The sequence below is a fragment of the Eubalaena glacialis genome, chromosome 14 (genome assembly GCF_028564815.1).
Source record: "Eubalaena glacialis isolate mEubGla1 chromosome 14, mEubGla1.1.hap2.+ XY, whole genome shotgun sequence".
Classification (NCBI taxonomy): Eukaryota; Metazoa; Chordata; class Mammalia; order Artiodactyla; family Balaenidae; genus Eubalaena; species Eubalaena glacialis.
This window is the reverse complement of record NC_083729.1, coordinates 30,152,181-30,169,900: the sequence shown is the minus strand read 5'-3', so window position 1 is coordinate 30,169,900 and position 17,720 is coordinate 30,152,181. Positions and strand designations below refer to the sequence as shown.

The 17,720-nt window shown below is 44.4% G+C and overlaps 1 protein-coding gene across 1 annotated transcript in view; it reads right to left on the bottom strand.

The window, feature by feature from the left end:
• VIT (vitrin) overlaps positions 1-17,720 on the bottom strand; it is a 135,135-nt gene that overhangs the window by 38,567 nt on the left and 78,848 nt on the right. Inside the window, 3 exon segments of the mRNA XM_061210879.1 lie at positions 4,078-4,269; positions 11,567-11,644; positions 16,328-16,461. Of these exon segments, the coding sequence (XP_061066862.1) occupies positions 4,078-4,269; positions 11,567-11,644; positions 16,328-16,461 (404 nt within the window).

Genomic DNA, 17,720 nt, shown 5'->3' with positions numbered 1-17,720 from the left:
AACTATGGGTAGTAAGGAATCATCTGCAATCCCTCTATACAGCAGTGGCTGGTTTACAATTTTGGTATATAGTGTTCTATCCCTTTTTCTATGCACATGTTCTCATGTGCAAAAACATAATTATAAAACATGAGATTGGTACCCATCCTGCTTTGTAGCCTGCTTCTTTGACTTAACAACCTGTCACAGACCAATCTTCTGTCAGTAAGTGCACATATTTTAATAGCTGTATAGTAATTTCTTTAACTGTTCTGACAATGGACGATTAAACCGTCTCCGTCTATTTTTCTATCATGAACAACATCTGTGTCCAGGCTTCTTTTGACTTTGGCTGATAATTACCTTAGGATATATTCCTGTAAGTGCAAATGCTGAGTCATTTCTCCATACTTGGGCCCAAACTGTGTTTTACCAATTTCCAATGTTAATTGGTGAAAAATGACATCTTATTGTTTACTTTGCATTTATTTGACTCCTGGTGAAGTTGAATGCTTTCTGTTGTATTTATTGGCCATTGTTAGTTCTTCCGTGGCCTGCCTGGTCATGGCCTTCACCCATTTTTCTTTTGGAATATTTGTCTTACTATTTTGTAAGACTGGATTTTAAGAAAAACCTTCTCCTGACACCTTAAGGAAGATAAACATTCAGAGATGAGATACATGTTGGTGAGAAGGGAAATTGCACGTGGAAGGGATGGGCAGTTGTAGATGCTGGTTCCTTCCTGTCCCAGGTTTCACCACTTCCTCCTCCTTAGCTGCCCTTGGTCAGGGGGTGGCATGGAGTAGAAAGGTGCATCACCATGCCTTGCCACTAGGTAGCGCTCTGCTCCCCTCCCTGGTTTACCCTTCAAGGTGGACATTCTGATGATATGTTAGATCAGCGGAGGCAACCATGGCACTTCTTGAGACGAACCAGACCAGGAAAACAATGCCAGGTGAAGCCACATTCCACCTTCCAAGCCCGTGGTAGATTCAGCAGGCCCTGCAGCTGGGCCTGAGGCATTCTCCATCTTTTCCAGAACTCTTTGCTCAGCGTAACTATGGACCTCATTCTCCAGGCTGCCCCCTCTGGTCCCGGGATGCAGCCCTGCGACCTCCTGGCTCCGCTGGGTGCCGAGGTAGTCCTTGGCAGGCTCTCCCGTGAACAGCCTCGCTTCTGCCCTGTGGGTGGTCTCTGTCACTGTGGCTCTTGGCTCCCCGAGCCCCAGCCTTGACTTGTCCCGTGCTCCTCTCTGCCTTGTTGGGTTTGCACATCCGTGGGGCAGTTAGGGGGCCATGAAGTGGCCTTGGTGTCCAGCCCCGTCTTCCTTGGAGTCCTGCCACCTACATCGGCTCCTCTTCGTGGGCTAGGGCTGGGGGAGCCCCTTGCTTTTCCTGCTACAAAGTTTCTATTCTTTCCTGGACTCCCTCCAAGTTCCTGTGTGCTGTCTGAAAGGGCATCTTTACCTCATCGTAGAGCAAAGACGACTCATAGACCCCCAAATGCAGGCTGCTCCTGTTCCAGCTCACACTTCTCAGGTGTCCTGCTGCAGGGATCTTGGTGGGATGTGTTCACCGACGTAGCCCAAGACCCTAAAATGGTGCCTGACACACAGTGGGCACTCAAGAAATGGTTTTGAATGAATAAATGAATCAGGTTTTGCTTGCACGCCCCATCTACAATCACTTCTAGAATCTTTTGACTATAGTCACGTATATGAAAGGAAAAAACCACTTCATAAATGCATCAACAACAACTTGCTTGTCCATCAGCAGAAGAGTTGCTCTCATAATTAACAGAATATTTTCAGCTATTTGAAGAAATAAAGTAGTTATTTATATATTAAATATTATTTAATATGGTTGGGCTAAAATATCACAGCGAATATCTGTAGCCAAGCACTAGGACAGGCATTCATGAAAGTAGACTGGTGGTTATCCAGGGCTGGGGGAGAGAAGGCTTAGGGGGACACGGTGACCATCAGTGGGTGTGGGGATTCTTTTTGGGGTGATGAAAATGTTCTAGAACTGACTGTGGTGATGGTCGCACAACCCTGTGAGTATACTGAAAACCATTGAACTGTGCACTTTAAATGGGTGAATTGTATGGTAGGTGAAGAGTATCTCAATAAGGCTGTTATTTTAAAAAAAAACATAGGCATTCGAACACCGATCTTCACTCTTCTTCATTCCTACAGAAAATCCTTTGAGTAGGCCATACACATTTTAAAAAGTCTTCTCTTCCTTCCTCCCCCCCGCCCCCGACTTTGGCTCCTTTCTTAGCAATTAGGGCACAGGCTGCACGGAGCGCTTGCCCTGAATATTTGTCTAGCAGTCTGTGGGGCAGCATGGACGTGGGTGCTGGACCAGGATGAAGAGCGAACACTGATGGGCTGCGAGGCTGCTGCCCAAAGCTCCTGTCCCCAGGCCAGGAATAAGGAAGCTTTGCCAGGCTGGGGGCCACTGCTTCAAGTTGCCTGAGGTTTTCCATAAGCACAGGCCCAACTTGCAACAGGATTTCCAAGCTCCTGGTGTAGCCAAATAAATATGCCCCGGGCTTAATTATATGTGTTATGTAAAAACTGACATCCTCTAAGGAGACACCCACTCACTCAGCTACTCAAAAGTCTTTGAAAGAACCAAGATGGTGGGGGAGTGTCTAATATCTTTCAGAAATCATTTGTATGGTATTTTTATTTGGGGACTTTATATTATAGCTTCTTCCATGAGTCATGCATACAGGGTGCCTGGCGCAGGCAGAGAACAGACTGTGAGTTCTGTTACTGGTGCTAACCGATCACAGCGGGAACTGGCTGTGTCTAAGACCCTCGAATCTTGTCACCCCACTGATGTCAAGGCAGGTCAGGCCCCTGATTCTGTGCTGCATCGTTAGTGCCTCGGGTGTTCGTTTATGGCAGGGATGCCTCCTGCAAGGGGATTCACGGAGAGCAGGCTGCTGGGCGTGAATCGTGGCTCTGCAGCTTCCCAGCTGTGTGGCTGGGGACCAGTTGCCTCACTGACCTACTCCTTGGTTTCCTCCTCAGCACGATGAATTAGTCAAACTAGAAGTAATGTATCTACTTTCTAAGGTTGTTCTGAGGATTTAGTAGGTTAATATTTGTCAGGTGCTTAGAAGAATGTCTAGCACATTGAAAGTGTTTGGATTTGTTGAATAGAAAGATGACTAGAGAGCTGGACTCTGACATGGAAGGCGGGGAAGGGGTTGTGCTGCAAGGCACTGATGTTAGGAAGCTGGAGGTGAGGCTGAAAGAACGAGTCCTGGGCACTTCCTCCTAGGACGAAAAAGTGGCACCAGGTGGGAAATATTTGGAAAAAGTAGCTGAGACAACAGGGACGCTCCCGCTGTGGAATTTCCCGCCCTCTTGCCAGAAGACCTTTAGAGCTGGGATAGGTGCTCATTGCCCAGGAAGCCTGGTGTAGAAGCCTGTGTAAAACGGGTGTTTGGATTATCAAATGGGCTCCTAAGGTCGTATTTGATGTAATACTGAGATTAATTCCATAAACTGGACTTTGGTAAAACCTAAAACATGATTTAAGAAATGGATACAAGTGGGCAGACAAAAAGCAATCAGAAAAGGAATAAAAACTTGAGCTATCTGGCTTTTCCTAAAGGGATTCTTTTTGTTTTGTTTGCTTCTAATATTTGAAGACTTCCAGGAGTATTCAGTTTGTCCCTTAAAACAAAACAAAACCCAACAGTGTTTACATAGAAATCTATTATCCCTTCAACTGAGCTTTTGGAGAAATGGGGATTTTGCAATGAGAAAGTTTCACGTAATATCCTACCTTCCCAAGTACGATTAACAGCAGTCCTATTTTCAAATCTATATTAAGTCCCTTCTACATAGTTTGCTTAGCTTTTAGCTTGGCCCTGAATTATTACTGGGCTCAGGTTTACCCCTTGAATCTGGGAGGGCATGACACACACCCCTGGCCCAGGTCTCCAGCGCTCTCCCCTCGCTCAGCTTAAAAGGTGGGAGATGGGCTCATACACAGGCATTCAGACAGAGCTACTAACTCTAAAAACCCCAGTCTTCCACTCTTCTAGCACATGGCAACACACAGTCTACCTACTGACCCAGCTCCTGGCTTCTTTGGCCCACGGGCTGTGGTCTGAGGCTGCTGGTGGTAGAGCCTGCAGATGGGGGTGGTTTTGACAAGGTGGTGTGGGTACCTTCAGCTGCGGTGGTCCCCAGTACTTGCATCAGGGGGACTGGCTGTGCGGTTGTCCCGGGAGCTGATGGGCTCTGATAGGCTTTTGTGGTCTCACCTGTAAGAAAGTGGAATTACACTGGGTCTTACGAAACAGCTGGTAGGCTCTTCAGGGCAGAAATAAACATTTCTTGAACACTAGCTATGAGCAAAGTCCTGTGCTAGCTGCTGTGGAGGAATGTACAATCTGGATGTAGGAATAAGCCAATAAACAAACCAAAGATGAAATAACAAAATACTTAAAAGACAGCTCAAAACAACATTAACATAGACAAGGCTGAACATGATTAACTGTCAAATTAATTTTCCATACACCAGAAGCAATGGTTCATGAACGTGTTTTTTTTTTTGCTGTTTCAGTTAGTGTTGGCCTGGGGATAGGGCGTACTTTCAGGGCTTTCACTATTTTAGACAATGTGTCTTAGATGTGCTAGTTTAGATTTGGTTCATGACTAGCCGACTGACTCCTCTGGACCCCAGTTTCCTCATCTATAAAATGGGGTATCGGAACTAATTAGATGGTAAGGACCATCTAGATGATTCTTCTGAATTGTGCTCTTCATCCACGTGTGATGATTTAGATTGTTTCGGTAATTTTAAACGAGTCTGAATTTGTTAGGTTGAGGGCATGGGGACAAGGGGCCCACTGGGCCTTGGCGTTGTATTGAGAACCGTGGGTCTGCGCCAGAAGGAGACAAAACATGGTCCCCAAAGTGAACGGCACCGCAGTCCTGGGACGGAACAACAGCCACCAGCCACTTGTGTCTGCTGGACCCATGGCAGGTATGCCAACTTCTACACCTGTGCATCTCTATTAGTTTCCTGGGGATGTTAACAAATTACCACGTGCTCAGTGGCTTAAAACAACAGAAATTTATTCTCTCACAGTTCTGGAGGCTGAAAAAGTTGGAAATCAGTGTCACTGGACTGAGCTCCCTCCAGAGGCTCTAAGGTAGGATCTGCTCCCTGTCTCTTCCATTTCCTGGTGGCTGCTGGCATTCCTTGGCTTGTGGCCCCACCCCTGCAGTCTTCAAGGCCAGCATCTTCAATTCTCCCTCTGCTCCATCTCCATGTGGCCTTCTCCTCTGTGTGTGTCAAATCTCCCTCTGCTTCCCTCTTTTAAGGATACATGTGATTGCATTTAGTCTCCTCCACAACCCTGCCCCCAGACAATCCTGGATAACCTCCCCATCTAAAGATCCTTAACTTAATCACACCAGCAAAGCCCCCCTGCCTTCCTCCCCACTCCCCCTTTTTTGCCGTATAAGAAAACATTCACAGGTTCCAGGGATTAGGACATGGATATGTTTTCAGGGGTCGTTTTTCAGCCTATGAGAGCATCCCAGCTCTAGCCTTAACTCTGCTTAGGGATGAAGCGTCTTTGGTCACAGAACAGCAGGTCAAGGGGGGATAGCATCTGAGATAGAAGGAGCTGCACTCTTCATGGGAACCACCCAACCTCCTCTTTGACATTGTACAGCATGCTGGGCAGTGTCAGACCACAGCCCTGTCCAGCCATGCAGACAGCTGTGAGGTGGCGTCGGGTGTTTGGACCCACTGCTCAGCACTGGCACCTGCTCATTTCCCCACCCTGACGCTATTACCTCCTGTGGGAGAGCAGGTCAGCACACAGCGCCCTGGGATTGGGTTGGAGTTCGGCCATCCTGTCTGCTCTTGCAGGCATTAGCCCGGCAAGGCAGGAAGTGGATCCCTCATTTACCCTGATGTTTGCTAACAGTTGGTTGCCTTTAAAGCCACCTGGAGACTGTGCCAGACAGATTGCTAAAGAGCTGGCAGCGGCTTCAGGGGTTCAGCCAGTCTTCACGCCATCCTTGGGCAAAACTAGTGTGATTTATGACATTTCCATTACTCTAAAGGAATTGAGCTTTCATAACAAGTCCTAGGGAAGTTTCTAATTTCTCTAAAGTACTCTTCTGTTATACCCTCTGGTAAATGCTACCAGGCAGTAATGCCTCTTTAGGGAGACGCAGGCCCAGGTTCATACAGGGAAAAGCCATTTAATAGAATCACTTGTATATTTTATGAAATAGGGTATAATTACTAACTTGGAGAGAAATATATAAATAAACTGACAGTACATTTTACTTGCAAGGTATTAATTGAACCTCAATTAATTAAATTAAAAATAAAACTTCTACTTGGAAATAGTCAATATTTTTGCCACTTTAAACTCATTGGCTATGGAGGATCTGGATTATCTTTTTCTCACACCATTGGCTAATTCTGAGGTTTCTGAACCCCCCCTAGTTTGCCTTTGCTGGTATTGATTTGCTAGAGAGCAGATTAAATATCCTGAGGGCAGCCATTTATGTTACTTGCTTAGAACACAGATGTTTTCAAGCACATCATAAATTCAACCAACAGAGCCAAATCCCTGGTCTTCCACTATCTTCCACAGAAGACCTAGTTGTTTTTGCCTGCTCTCCTTCACAGAATATAACTGTCTTTAAGAGGGAAATAGAGAAGATACTCTACCCCAATGCTTCCAGTTCCTTGCTGAGCATAATGCCTGATGTGACCCAAAGTGAATTCTTCACGGGACCAGGTTCTTTTTGAGCAATTTGAAATAAAATCACCAGAATAGTTTCTTCGTACAACCTCAGATACATGGAAGTTTGGTCTTTTTTCAACGATTTTCATGGGGAAACATTTCAAAACTTCCCTTAGACTCTTAACGTATTACTCTTTGGACAAGGTCAAGGACAGCTCCAGACAACCACCTTCTCAACAGCACCAGGAGGGCCTCCCAGCTTCCTACACCTGGTCATCCTTAGGATCACAGTGGAGGTGATCCAGGGCCCTATTCACAGAGATTCTGATTCACTGATCTGGGCTGGGCCTTGGAAATCTGATTTGAGAACCATAGCCAGTGCCAGGCTGGAGTCTTGGCTCCAGCCCTCACCAGCCTGGCCACTAGGCTTTCTTCAGCTTTCTGAACCTGGCTCCCTTTGCTGGAAAATGGGGACGGTCAGACCTACTTGGGGGACTGTTGTCACAGGTAGAGGTCATGTCTGTAAGGGGGCCACACAGTGCTTGGCACATGGTAGGCCTTCGATAAATGACAGCTGCTGACATCATCATGATATGCCTCCCTCTCTCCCAGTGGAAAACAGTGCTTTCAGTAGGTGTCAAATGTGAGGTGACTGAAGGAAATTGAAACCAGTTTAGCAGCAACACCTTGGGGTCAGAGCGACAGGAAGGATTTGGCTCTTCCCATGAGAACTTATAACATGCCTCAGGGTTCTACATGAGGGCAGGAAACTTAATATTCACTGAGCATCTACTATGCACCTCTTTTACAGAAGCATTCAGATATGATATTAATCACAGTCCTGAAAGTGATCCAACTATTCCCATTTTTAAGACAAGGGACAGATTCTCCAAGAGGTCAAGAAACGAGTCTCAGGTCACATGGACAGCAGGTAGTGGAGCCAGGATTTGGACCCACATTTGTTTGATGCCAAGTTCCACACTTTCTCCCACAAAAGGGGAACAAAGTAGAAGTCATGAGTCACTTCAAGATTCCTGAATGGGGTTCCCCTCAGAGGGTGGCCTGAGGTCTCCAGAGTTCTGGTGGAAGTAATCTTACTCCCAAGACAGGGTGAAGGGGTGGCCTTGGAGGGTGTTGGCAGTGAGGGCAGAAGGTCCCTGAACAGTCAAACTTATTACAATAAACTTGGGCTTGATTTTCTTCCAGGGCAAGGGATGACCAAGGGGAGTCAGGAGGGGGTTTTCCTGACACTCTTGCTCAGCAAGAGTAAAGATTTACTTTCCCTTCTCTTGTTGCGGTGCCGGCAATGTGCCTTCTCAGTTTTGGGGGAACTTCTACAAACCGACACTTACCTGTTTTTATTGAGCTCAGAGTAGTTTGAGACTCCAGCCAAATACCAGCTGCCTGTTTAATGGTTGCTAACTGCCTTGGGAACAGCGTTTAAATCTCAGGAATGTGTTTTCTCAGCAGGAGCTGCTCACGGCAAAGCAAGATGCATCCTATTTTGTGAGTGAGATAATTTCCCATGAAAGAGGGTTGTTATGCTTTGGGGGGTCGTCCTAACCTGATTTACCTGTTCACTCACATTCTTGGAGAGATCAGGAAGCGTCTTGCAGGGACATGCTGGGACCCGAGCAGCTGCTGGCCCTCACATCTTCATTTCTTCTGCTTCCTTCCATTTCTAAAGGAATTTTATCACTGAAGGAAGAGTGGCAACAAAGGAAGCCACCCTTTTACGGTTCTCGTTGGAAGTTTTTATTTGAATTGGTGAAACTCACTCCATGGTGGGACTATCACTTGAAAGAGAGGTTCCTCTAATCTTGAAGCTGGATGAGACCCCAGTATCCCTTTTATGTTGGAATCCTTATAGCTGAGCTCAGAGTCTGCCACAGAGCAGGTGCTCACTACATGGTTATTGAATGAGTGAGTGAATGAATGAACTTAATTTTTCAGGCTCTGACAACCATGAATAATCTTGTGATAGGAGGCTGATAGTGATACATGGTGATGGTGTCATCGAAGGTGGAGATGTTTTGGTAGAGGGGACAGATGACAGTAGCAATGCCTGACAGTAGCAATGCCTGATGTTTTGCCAATTTTAAATGTACGTAGCAGCATGGGAATTCCCTGGCAGTCCGGTGGTTAGGACTCTGCGCATTCACTGCTGAGGGCCCGGGTTCAATCCCTGGTCGGGGAACTAAGATCCCACAAGCCGAGTGGCGTGGCCAAAAAATATAAAATAAAATAAAATAAATAAAATAAAAATAAAGTACGTGGCAGCAACGTGTGAGAAGGCGCCCCGGCTCCTCCACACTCCTCCTGGCCGTCAGTGAGTCAGGCCTGCTGGGGTGGGCAGTGCTAAGCTGGACCACGGTGCCTGGGGCAGATAGAGAAGTTTTGAAAACGATCTCTGCTATGGAGGACGTAGAAACCAATGGATTTTATCATCTAAGTCGTCATTTGGCTGTAGTTGTTTTCTCTCCCCTCCACCCCATCTCCCTTCAACTTGACCTGCTTCGAGGGGATGCGATCAGAGTTTGAGTGCTGTAGGGGCCTGTCGGAGCGGGGCCCTTGGGCAGGGGCTGAACCTTATCTGAAACGGGGGTGACCCGGCACCCTGCCTCAGGGTCACTGTGTAGGACAGGTGTCTGACACAGAGAAAGCACTTGCTGATTGATGGCTACAGTCACAGGAGGTTGTGCAGGACTCTTCCTGTTGTCCAGATTCTGGCTACGACTAAAGTCAGAGGGCCCCAGTCCCCCTTTCTGCATGAGGAGAGGTGCCACTCAACTTCCTATGGGTGGGGCTGTCCCAGCAGAACCTGCAACCATCACCAACCCCACCTGACCCAGGCTCGTCAGCAGAGGGACAGGACCAGAAGAGGGGGAAGTGTCCAAGGCCACCTCTGGGGGAGAGCAGTGTTCAGGGTAGGAGGATATTCCCTTCCTTCCTTCATGCTTTGTCCTCCCCAAGCCAGACGAAGGGGCTTCAAAAGAACCTCTCATCAAGACCACGGGGCCTGCGGGGTAGGGGGGGCAGGGACAGGCCCTCGTTTCCCGCTGGCCTTTCTGAGCTGCAGCACCGACAGGCCCACCTGGCGCACTGCAGGAGCGGAGCTCAAAGAGGAAGTCTGGGGGTGTATTCTGGGAGTCGAGAAGTATTCCCCCTCTCACGGGAAAAACAGGGAGTGCTTGGCATGTGGTCCCTGAAGCTGGAGGGCTTCCTTGAACATGGGGTCTGTTCCTGAAGTGGGGGAGGGGTGCTGCTGGAGGGGCTCAGGAGGCCAAAGGTGAGGTGAGATGGGACAAGAAAGGCGACCAACCTCATCCCATCCTAGTTCTCCTCAGGACCCAAAAGGGAAGAGGAGAACCCCAGCCACTCCCATGACTCTGTGTGAAGGAGCTGCTGCCAATGGATGGGGCCCCTAACTCAGAGAAAGAGACGGGGCCAGGATACAGTGGAGCACTGCCCCTGGCTCCAGATACCCACACACAAAACCTGCTGAGAAATCACTGAGAGCTTGGACGAGACAACAGAGAGGCCAGGGACACTCTCCCTCCACCAACTGGCCAGCCACTTAAGGAGACCTCTGTCCCCTAGTCCTCTCCCCCGGCCCACACCAGAAGAGGACAGGTGACATCTCAGAAATGGTCCACAGGGCACCACCACCCGCTGCCAGCTTGTGGGCGGGGTTACGGAACAGGTGGTTCCTTGCAATAAAACAAACAAACAAAAACAGGTCTAGATTACTGGAATAATTAAGAAGTCATTAAAGATATAGTTGGAGAGGAACTGGGGTGGAAAAATGAAAAACATTCCCTATTTGAATGCTAAGGTACCTCAAATCAGGATTCTTTATATACACTGAAATTAGCATAAGAAAACATAGGATAATGGTGTAAAGAGGGGTTTCTGAAGCCGGATTGTCCGGATCTGATTCTAAGCTCTGCTACTTACTTGCTGTGTGGCAAAGGGCAAGTTACTAAACTTCTGTGGTGCTGTATTTTCCTCAAACTGTAAATTAGGGCTAAGAACAGTACATACCTATGGTATTGTTGGGGTGAATAAATACAATAATCAGATAAAACTCTTGGAACAGTGCCTGGCACACAGTGAAAGCTCAGTAAATGCTAGCTTTTATTGCCTATTCTTAAACCATATTCACCTTAAGTACATGAACAAAATCAGCTAGCTCTTCAACTTTCTGGAAGTAGTGTTAAATCCCACCATAAAAAAAACTCACAGCTTCTCTTTGTGTGAGAAATCAAAGCATACCTACCCCAAGAAAAGACAATAATGCATAGTATAGTTCTTGCTTTCACACAGAAACCTAGAAGGTATATTCCTGGCCTGAGTTTTACTGTACCCCCTTGGTGGTTCACAGGAAGCTGGGTCGGCACAACCTCACAGACTGTATTTTTGGCCTGGGTTGTTGAGATGAGCTGCTTGCTGCTATCACATAAGCCACATCATCCTCTTTGCTTCCCTCCATCTCATACATAAGTAGAGACAGTCTTTTCCCTTTCAGCTGCCAGGGAACATTTCCACATAGAATGTCATGTCATCTTCTAAAGTAACTATACAGTCGAATTCAGGGCAACAGTCATTCTGAATGAAAATGACACAAACTCAGAGATAATCTCAGAATTGCAAAGCAAAAAATAAAGCCTCACTCTTCAGCACATTGATTTCTGTGCCCATGTTCCTGGCATCTGTTAAAATATTACCGGAGTCAGTGGAGCTTGACCGGTTAAGTTGCTCATTTTTATCCTATCTCCTAAAACACAATATTGTCTGTTTACAAAATCAGAAGATTTAAATGAAATCACATGTGGACACTTGCCTGCTTTGGCAGCTGGGCTTTTAGATGATGAATATGTAAGAAATGATGGGTAGGTTACACCCTTTTGGGGTTTACCTTCTGCAAAAAAAAAAAAAAAAAAGGAAAAAAACCACAACGATTTATTTCTAGAGCTAGAGGTTTTAGATGGTTGCATTCTGTTGACTCCCTCCTGCTGATTTGTTTCTCTTGAGTTCAATGAAATCAGTCAGTCTCCACACCCCTCTCTCTTGCTGAATTGTTGATTACAATGAGAAAGTCAAGTGGCATTCTGTTTTCCTGTATCACCTATGTTTTATTAATGTTTATTAATGTTTTAAAGGAGGCAATAAAACCTCCATCAGAATTAACATGAGCAACCCTTATTTTGCCCATGAAGATGTGAACTGGAAGTGAAGTTTTCATACACGGGACTTTCTGAATGTTGAATGAGGTCAGTAGATGAATGGAAAAACCTTCCCCACGTTCTTTTCTTGGATGCTGAGAGCTCTGGCCATCGGCTGGCTATACGTGAACAGCAAACCTCTCACTTCCACAGACCCCGTGGAACGCATCTGAATTCCACGGCACTAGAGAAACTTGAAAGTAGGTAAATAGAGATCGGCCTTGAAAATGACCATTTGTTGTCCACGCAGGGAGTGAAAGTTTAGATACCAGGCGAGGAGAAGGAATGCTAATGTGTATCAGGGAAACCACGGAGGCATAAAGAAGACAAACGATCAGGGCTGGGGAGGCAAGCCACAAGCCTGGTGTGACTGAACATGCCTGAGAAGCCTGCAGTCTGCAGTCCTCCTCTGCCAGGGAGTGTGGCTTGAAATTCCAGCAAGGAGCTTCATTCCACACGAAATGGAAAGTGTCACTAGAATGTAGACGCCCCCCTGAGGCAGGTGATTTGTCTCACTTGGTGGCTGGTAAATCCCCAGGGCCTGGAGCAGTGTCTGGGATGTAGTAGATGCTCAATAAGAATAACAGAGGAATTATCTTAGTGCTTAGGTCTCTGTTAAAATTTAAATGCCCTTGGGAGGGGTCTCACCTGTTTTGCGATATTTACACCTGATAATGAAAGCATTTTAAACTCTCAACCTGAGGGAATATTTTTATAGGATGGGCTAGGGGAGGAGAGGTGAGGAGTGTCAAATGGGAGGTGAGAGGTGGAACACACTCTAGTGCCCGATTTCGCCAAAGGTCCTCCTGGCACAAGGGGCTGCAAGAGTCATGAGGCAGACAGAATAACAGGGTCTCAGGAGGGGCTTGGGATTGCGAGCAAGAAAATCTAGGTTTCCCTTTCTGTTTTACCATTCATTAACTGCCTCGATCTCTGAGACTCTGGGTTTTTTTGTTTTTTTTGTTTTTTAATTCAGAAAATATGGATAATGATGTGGACCAACTTACCACACAAAGTTGTAGGGAGCTAAAGGTAAAAAAAAACAGTGAAGAAGTTTTGGAACTATGTGTCACCGCAGAGATGCAAAGAAGTTATTCTGGTATTACCTATACATGTCACTCAAGGTGGGGAAGAGGCAAATGTTGGGGCTCATGGGAGTTACCTCATCTCACAAAAGCCACCTGGGGGCAGGGCTGGGCACCTGCACGTCCTCGCCCTGGGCCAGCCCTGCTCCAGGTGAACAGTGAGTGAGGTTATTTCAGACCCAAGGAGGGCGCCTTGGCTGTGGGCCTCACTTTATCCACAGCGAGCGCCGCAGAGACACCGGCACCCTCAGTTTCCTATTCTTCTCGCATCTAAAATCCTATGGTTCTCTCTGTTTCTATTCAGAAGGAAAAGGAGCCTGAGCTCAGTTTTCTGCAATGTGGATGAGAGGACAAACGGGCAGCATTAGGAGGTCCTTGCTGGACCTTTCCCATCCCTGAACTGTGGAAAGATTGTGCTGAACAAAAACACACGTCCCCCTCTCCTGCCCCCTCCCAGCCCGCCAAAGTGAATTAATTAAAGACGCATAGCAACATGTGAAAAGTGGAAATAAAAGCCTGGAGAAAAGTCATGGAGGCATCAGAGGCTTCAGAGAAGGACTCTGACACGATCCAGCAAAACTTGTTGGCCAGAAGCCTCCGGACAATGGAGAGCCTGCCCTGGCCACCGCCAGCTGAGACCTGTAGCCGGCATTGCACTCTCCTAACTCATTCATTGGAGACCCCTAGCCATTGCAGAAGCACATGTGTTTATTATCATTGGCAGAAAGTGTTTCTGGTTAAATGTCACTAGGTTGAATGAGAGGACATGGAAGTTGAGATTTATAGGGAATAATCACAGCAGATTGACTTTCATTTAAAAAATCCAAAACATCTCTACTCTCATGGAATTAATTTTCCTTGTAAACCTCTGCTGGGATTCTTGGACTGCAGGCTAGGCAACAAAGATTGAAACCCTCTTATTTCGCCAGGAGCTACTTGGTAAACACCAAGGTGGAGATTATACGTCTATGATTGGCAAATTTGTATTCTAGACCGTAGCATTTTTATATGGCCCCAGTTCTAGATGTTTTGTTACAGGGCAAAGCTTGCGGTACTATGGTTGATAACCTCCCATTATTTGACATAGAAACCAGTGTAATTTGAACCCTATGTGTGCAGAATTCCACAGGTAAGAGGAAACAGGGATTGCTTAAATAGAGAAGAATCTTAAAAGGTCTGATAGCAGTCCTATTAAAACTCTGATCAATGGATAGTAGAGGTTGGGACATGGGGTGTCTAAAGGTGCAAAAAACCCACCCAGATTGGAAGGCCTGATATATTATGAGACATTTCTCTTTTCCTTGCTTTAGCTGGTCTTCTGTAGGTAGTTCTTTCTCAGGAGAGTCACATGGCTCCTGATTTTGTGGGGATGCCAGAAAGGTTTGCTAGAATGTAGTTTAAAATCCTGCAGTGCCTCCTTGGAGAAGATGGGAGATTCAAGGTCCAGTGTAGGGTAAGTATAAGGTGAGGATAGAATGTTGTGTTGTGCTCAAACGCTAATGAGGCATGTCAAAAGCTGGAAGGGCTCCCACTGGCCAAACCTGGAAATTTTGAGCAACAGGAAGAATAATGATGATAATAGACTATAACACATTGTACTTTAAAAAAACAATCTGTGAGTCCATAGTGGTACTTGAAAAAATTGTTGTGGAGAGAGGCGGGAAAGCCGTCTTCCTTGTGTAATAACACTAGCTAATAAATGTGGAAGAAATGACAGAATTAGAACAAATATAATTTTGCAATTTCTGATGTAATTCTTGCTACAGCAAGGATCATCGATAGATGTTAAAGTCATTGGGTGAAATTTTGGAGGGAACAAGATATTCATGCTGTTTTGAAGTATCACCCTACAGGTTGCTATTAATTACAAAGCATCTTTACCATGAAGAGATACGGTAAAGTATCCAAGTAATCAAATTTAGCATCAGTGACAAATGGACAAAATGACATTATGTGTCTCCTGATATGGCCATTTGTGATACTACACAATGGATATGCTATGATACCACCTATGTATTATCCTTGACAAAATATTTAACCTGAATCCAACCATGAGGAAATAGCTGGACCTGTTTGTGGTCCAGACTGTGGGACATAGTACTAGATGACTGGCTGGGACTTCAAAAATGTCATCACTACTTATGACCAAAAAAGGAAGTGTGGTGGTAGACAGTTCTAGATTAAAGGAGACTAAATAGACATGACAACTAAATACAATGGATGATTTTTGATTGGATTGTAGATCCCCCCCCCAAAAAAGAAGAAGAAATTACTGTGAAGAATATTTGGGGGATAGTTGGATACAACTGAATAAGAACTTTTTCTTATTATTTCTTATTTATTAATATTTATTAATATTGTATCAATGTTAATTTTTTAGATGTGGTATTGTGGTTATTTAGGAAAATGTTTTAGCTCTTACCATACGTGTGCTGAAGTATTAAGGGATAAAGTGTCATCATGCCCACAGCTTATTTTCACACAGTTCAAACGAAATATAAATAGATAGATAAAGCAAGTATAGCAAAATATTAACAATTGGTGAATCTGGGTGAAGAGAATATGGTATTCATTGTACTATTCTTTTAATTTTTCTGTAAATTTAAAAGTTTTCAAAATAAAAAGTTAGGTTGGGGAAATTCACAAAAGTAAAAAGAGGGGAGCAGGCAGGTCATGATGATAGTACAAAGACCTTGGTTATCTTTTTACTGTGAAATAACACAGCCACGAGTTCATTGATATTACCTCTTTGGAAGAGGGAAAAAAAAAAAAAAAGAGTGAAAATGATTGTCTATAAAATCCTGTGGAGCCAGATAGTGAGAATGGACTAAACAGTGAAACAATCAATTAAAAAAAAGAAATCTCAAATAAAATTGTAGCTCAGTGTTCTAAAAACCTGTCCCTATCTATCCATTTACCAGAATTCTCAAGGAATAAGCTTCCAGATATGAGGCACATTTGACATAACTAAAGGAGTAGTTCAAAAATCCAGTTATTAAATGTAATTCACTTAATTAAAAGTTTGATTGGACTTACTGATAGCTGCTGTGTGTTTAAAATGAGTAATTGGAGCCTTTTAATATTTCCAGACTTTGTAGTGATTTATCACTGTAATTATAATTCATTGTTTCATGATCTTAACTATCAGAAGAACTAATGCTTCAGATTTTTATGAAATGAGGTGGGCCATAAACTAAAACTAATGGCACACTGAAAAGAGCACATTTCATCCCGTGAGGTCACTTAACCGAAGTGCCAGTTGTAGGGCAGCGTTTCTCCAGGGTGTGGGCATACCTGAGACGACAAAGGATTCTCTCCATCGTGGAAGGGATAACGACTGGACACCATTGGAGTAACTCCCTTTATAGCCAGACTGTCCAGCAACTTTCCGAACAAGTATTTTCCCTCCTGAGTTATCGAGCACACCACTGTGAAGAGAAAAAAAAAATTTTTTTTGAAGAAAGAACAGAAAAATACTGTTTGACATATAACAGACTCTGAAACCAGCCACCATCTTTATTTTTTTTCTTGTTCTACATGTTATACATTTAAAAAAATTTATTGGAGTATAGTTTATTTACAGTGTTGTGTTAGTTTCAGGTGTACAGCATAGTGATTCATTTACACATATACATATATTCATTCTTTTTCAGATTCTTTCCCTATATAGGTTATTACAGAATATTGAGTAGAGTTCCCTGTGCTATACAGTGGGTCCTTGTTGGTTATCTAATTTATATATAGTAGTGTGTATATGTTAATCCCAAGCTCTTAATTTATCCCTCTCCCCTTTGGTAACCATAAGTTTGCTTTCAAAATCTGTGAGTCTGTTTCTGTTTTATAAATAAGTTCATTTATATCATTTTTAAAAAATTAGATTCCACATATGGGTGATATCATATGATATTTGTCTTTGTCTGACTTAGTTCACTTAGTATGATAATCTCTAGGTCCATCCATGTTGCTGCAAATGGCATTATTTCATTCTTTTTTATGGCTGAGTAATATTCCATTGTATACGTGTACCACATCTTCTTTATCCACCCCTCTGTTGATGGACATTTAGGTTGCTTCCATGTCTTGGCTATTGTAAATAGTGCTGCAATGAACATTCTCCTTCTTAAGATTGCTTTGGCTATTTGGGGTCTTTTGTGTTTCCATACAAATTTTAAAAATTTTTGTTCTAGTTCTGTAAAAAATGCCATTGGTAATTTGATAGGGATTGCACTGAATCTGTAGATTGTCTTGGTGGTCTAGTCATTTTGACAATATTGATTCTTCCAATCCAAGAACATGGTATATCTTCCCATCTATTCGTGTCATTTTCGATTTCTTTCATCAGTGTCTTATAGTTTTCAGAGTACAGGCCTTTTGCCTCCTTAGGTAGGTTTATTCCTAGGTATTCTTTTTGATGCCATGGTAAATGGGATTGTTTCCTTAATTTCTCTTTCTGATCTTTCCTGATTAGTGTATAGGAAAGCAAGAGATTTCTGTGTATTAATTTTGTATCCTGCAATTTTACCAAATTCATTGATGAGCTCTAGTAGTTTTCTAGTAGCATCTTTAGGATTTTCTATGTATAGTATCATGTTATCTGCAAAGAGTGACAGTTTTACTTCTTCCTTTCCAACTTGGATTCCTTTCATTTCTTTTTCTTCTCTGACTGCCATGGCTAGGACTCCCAGAA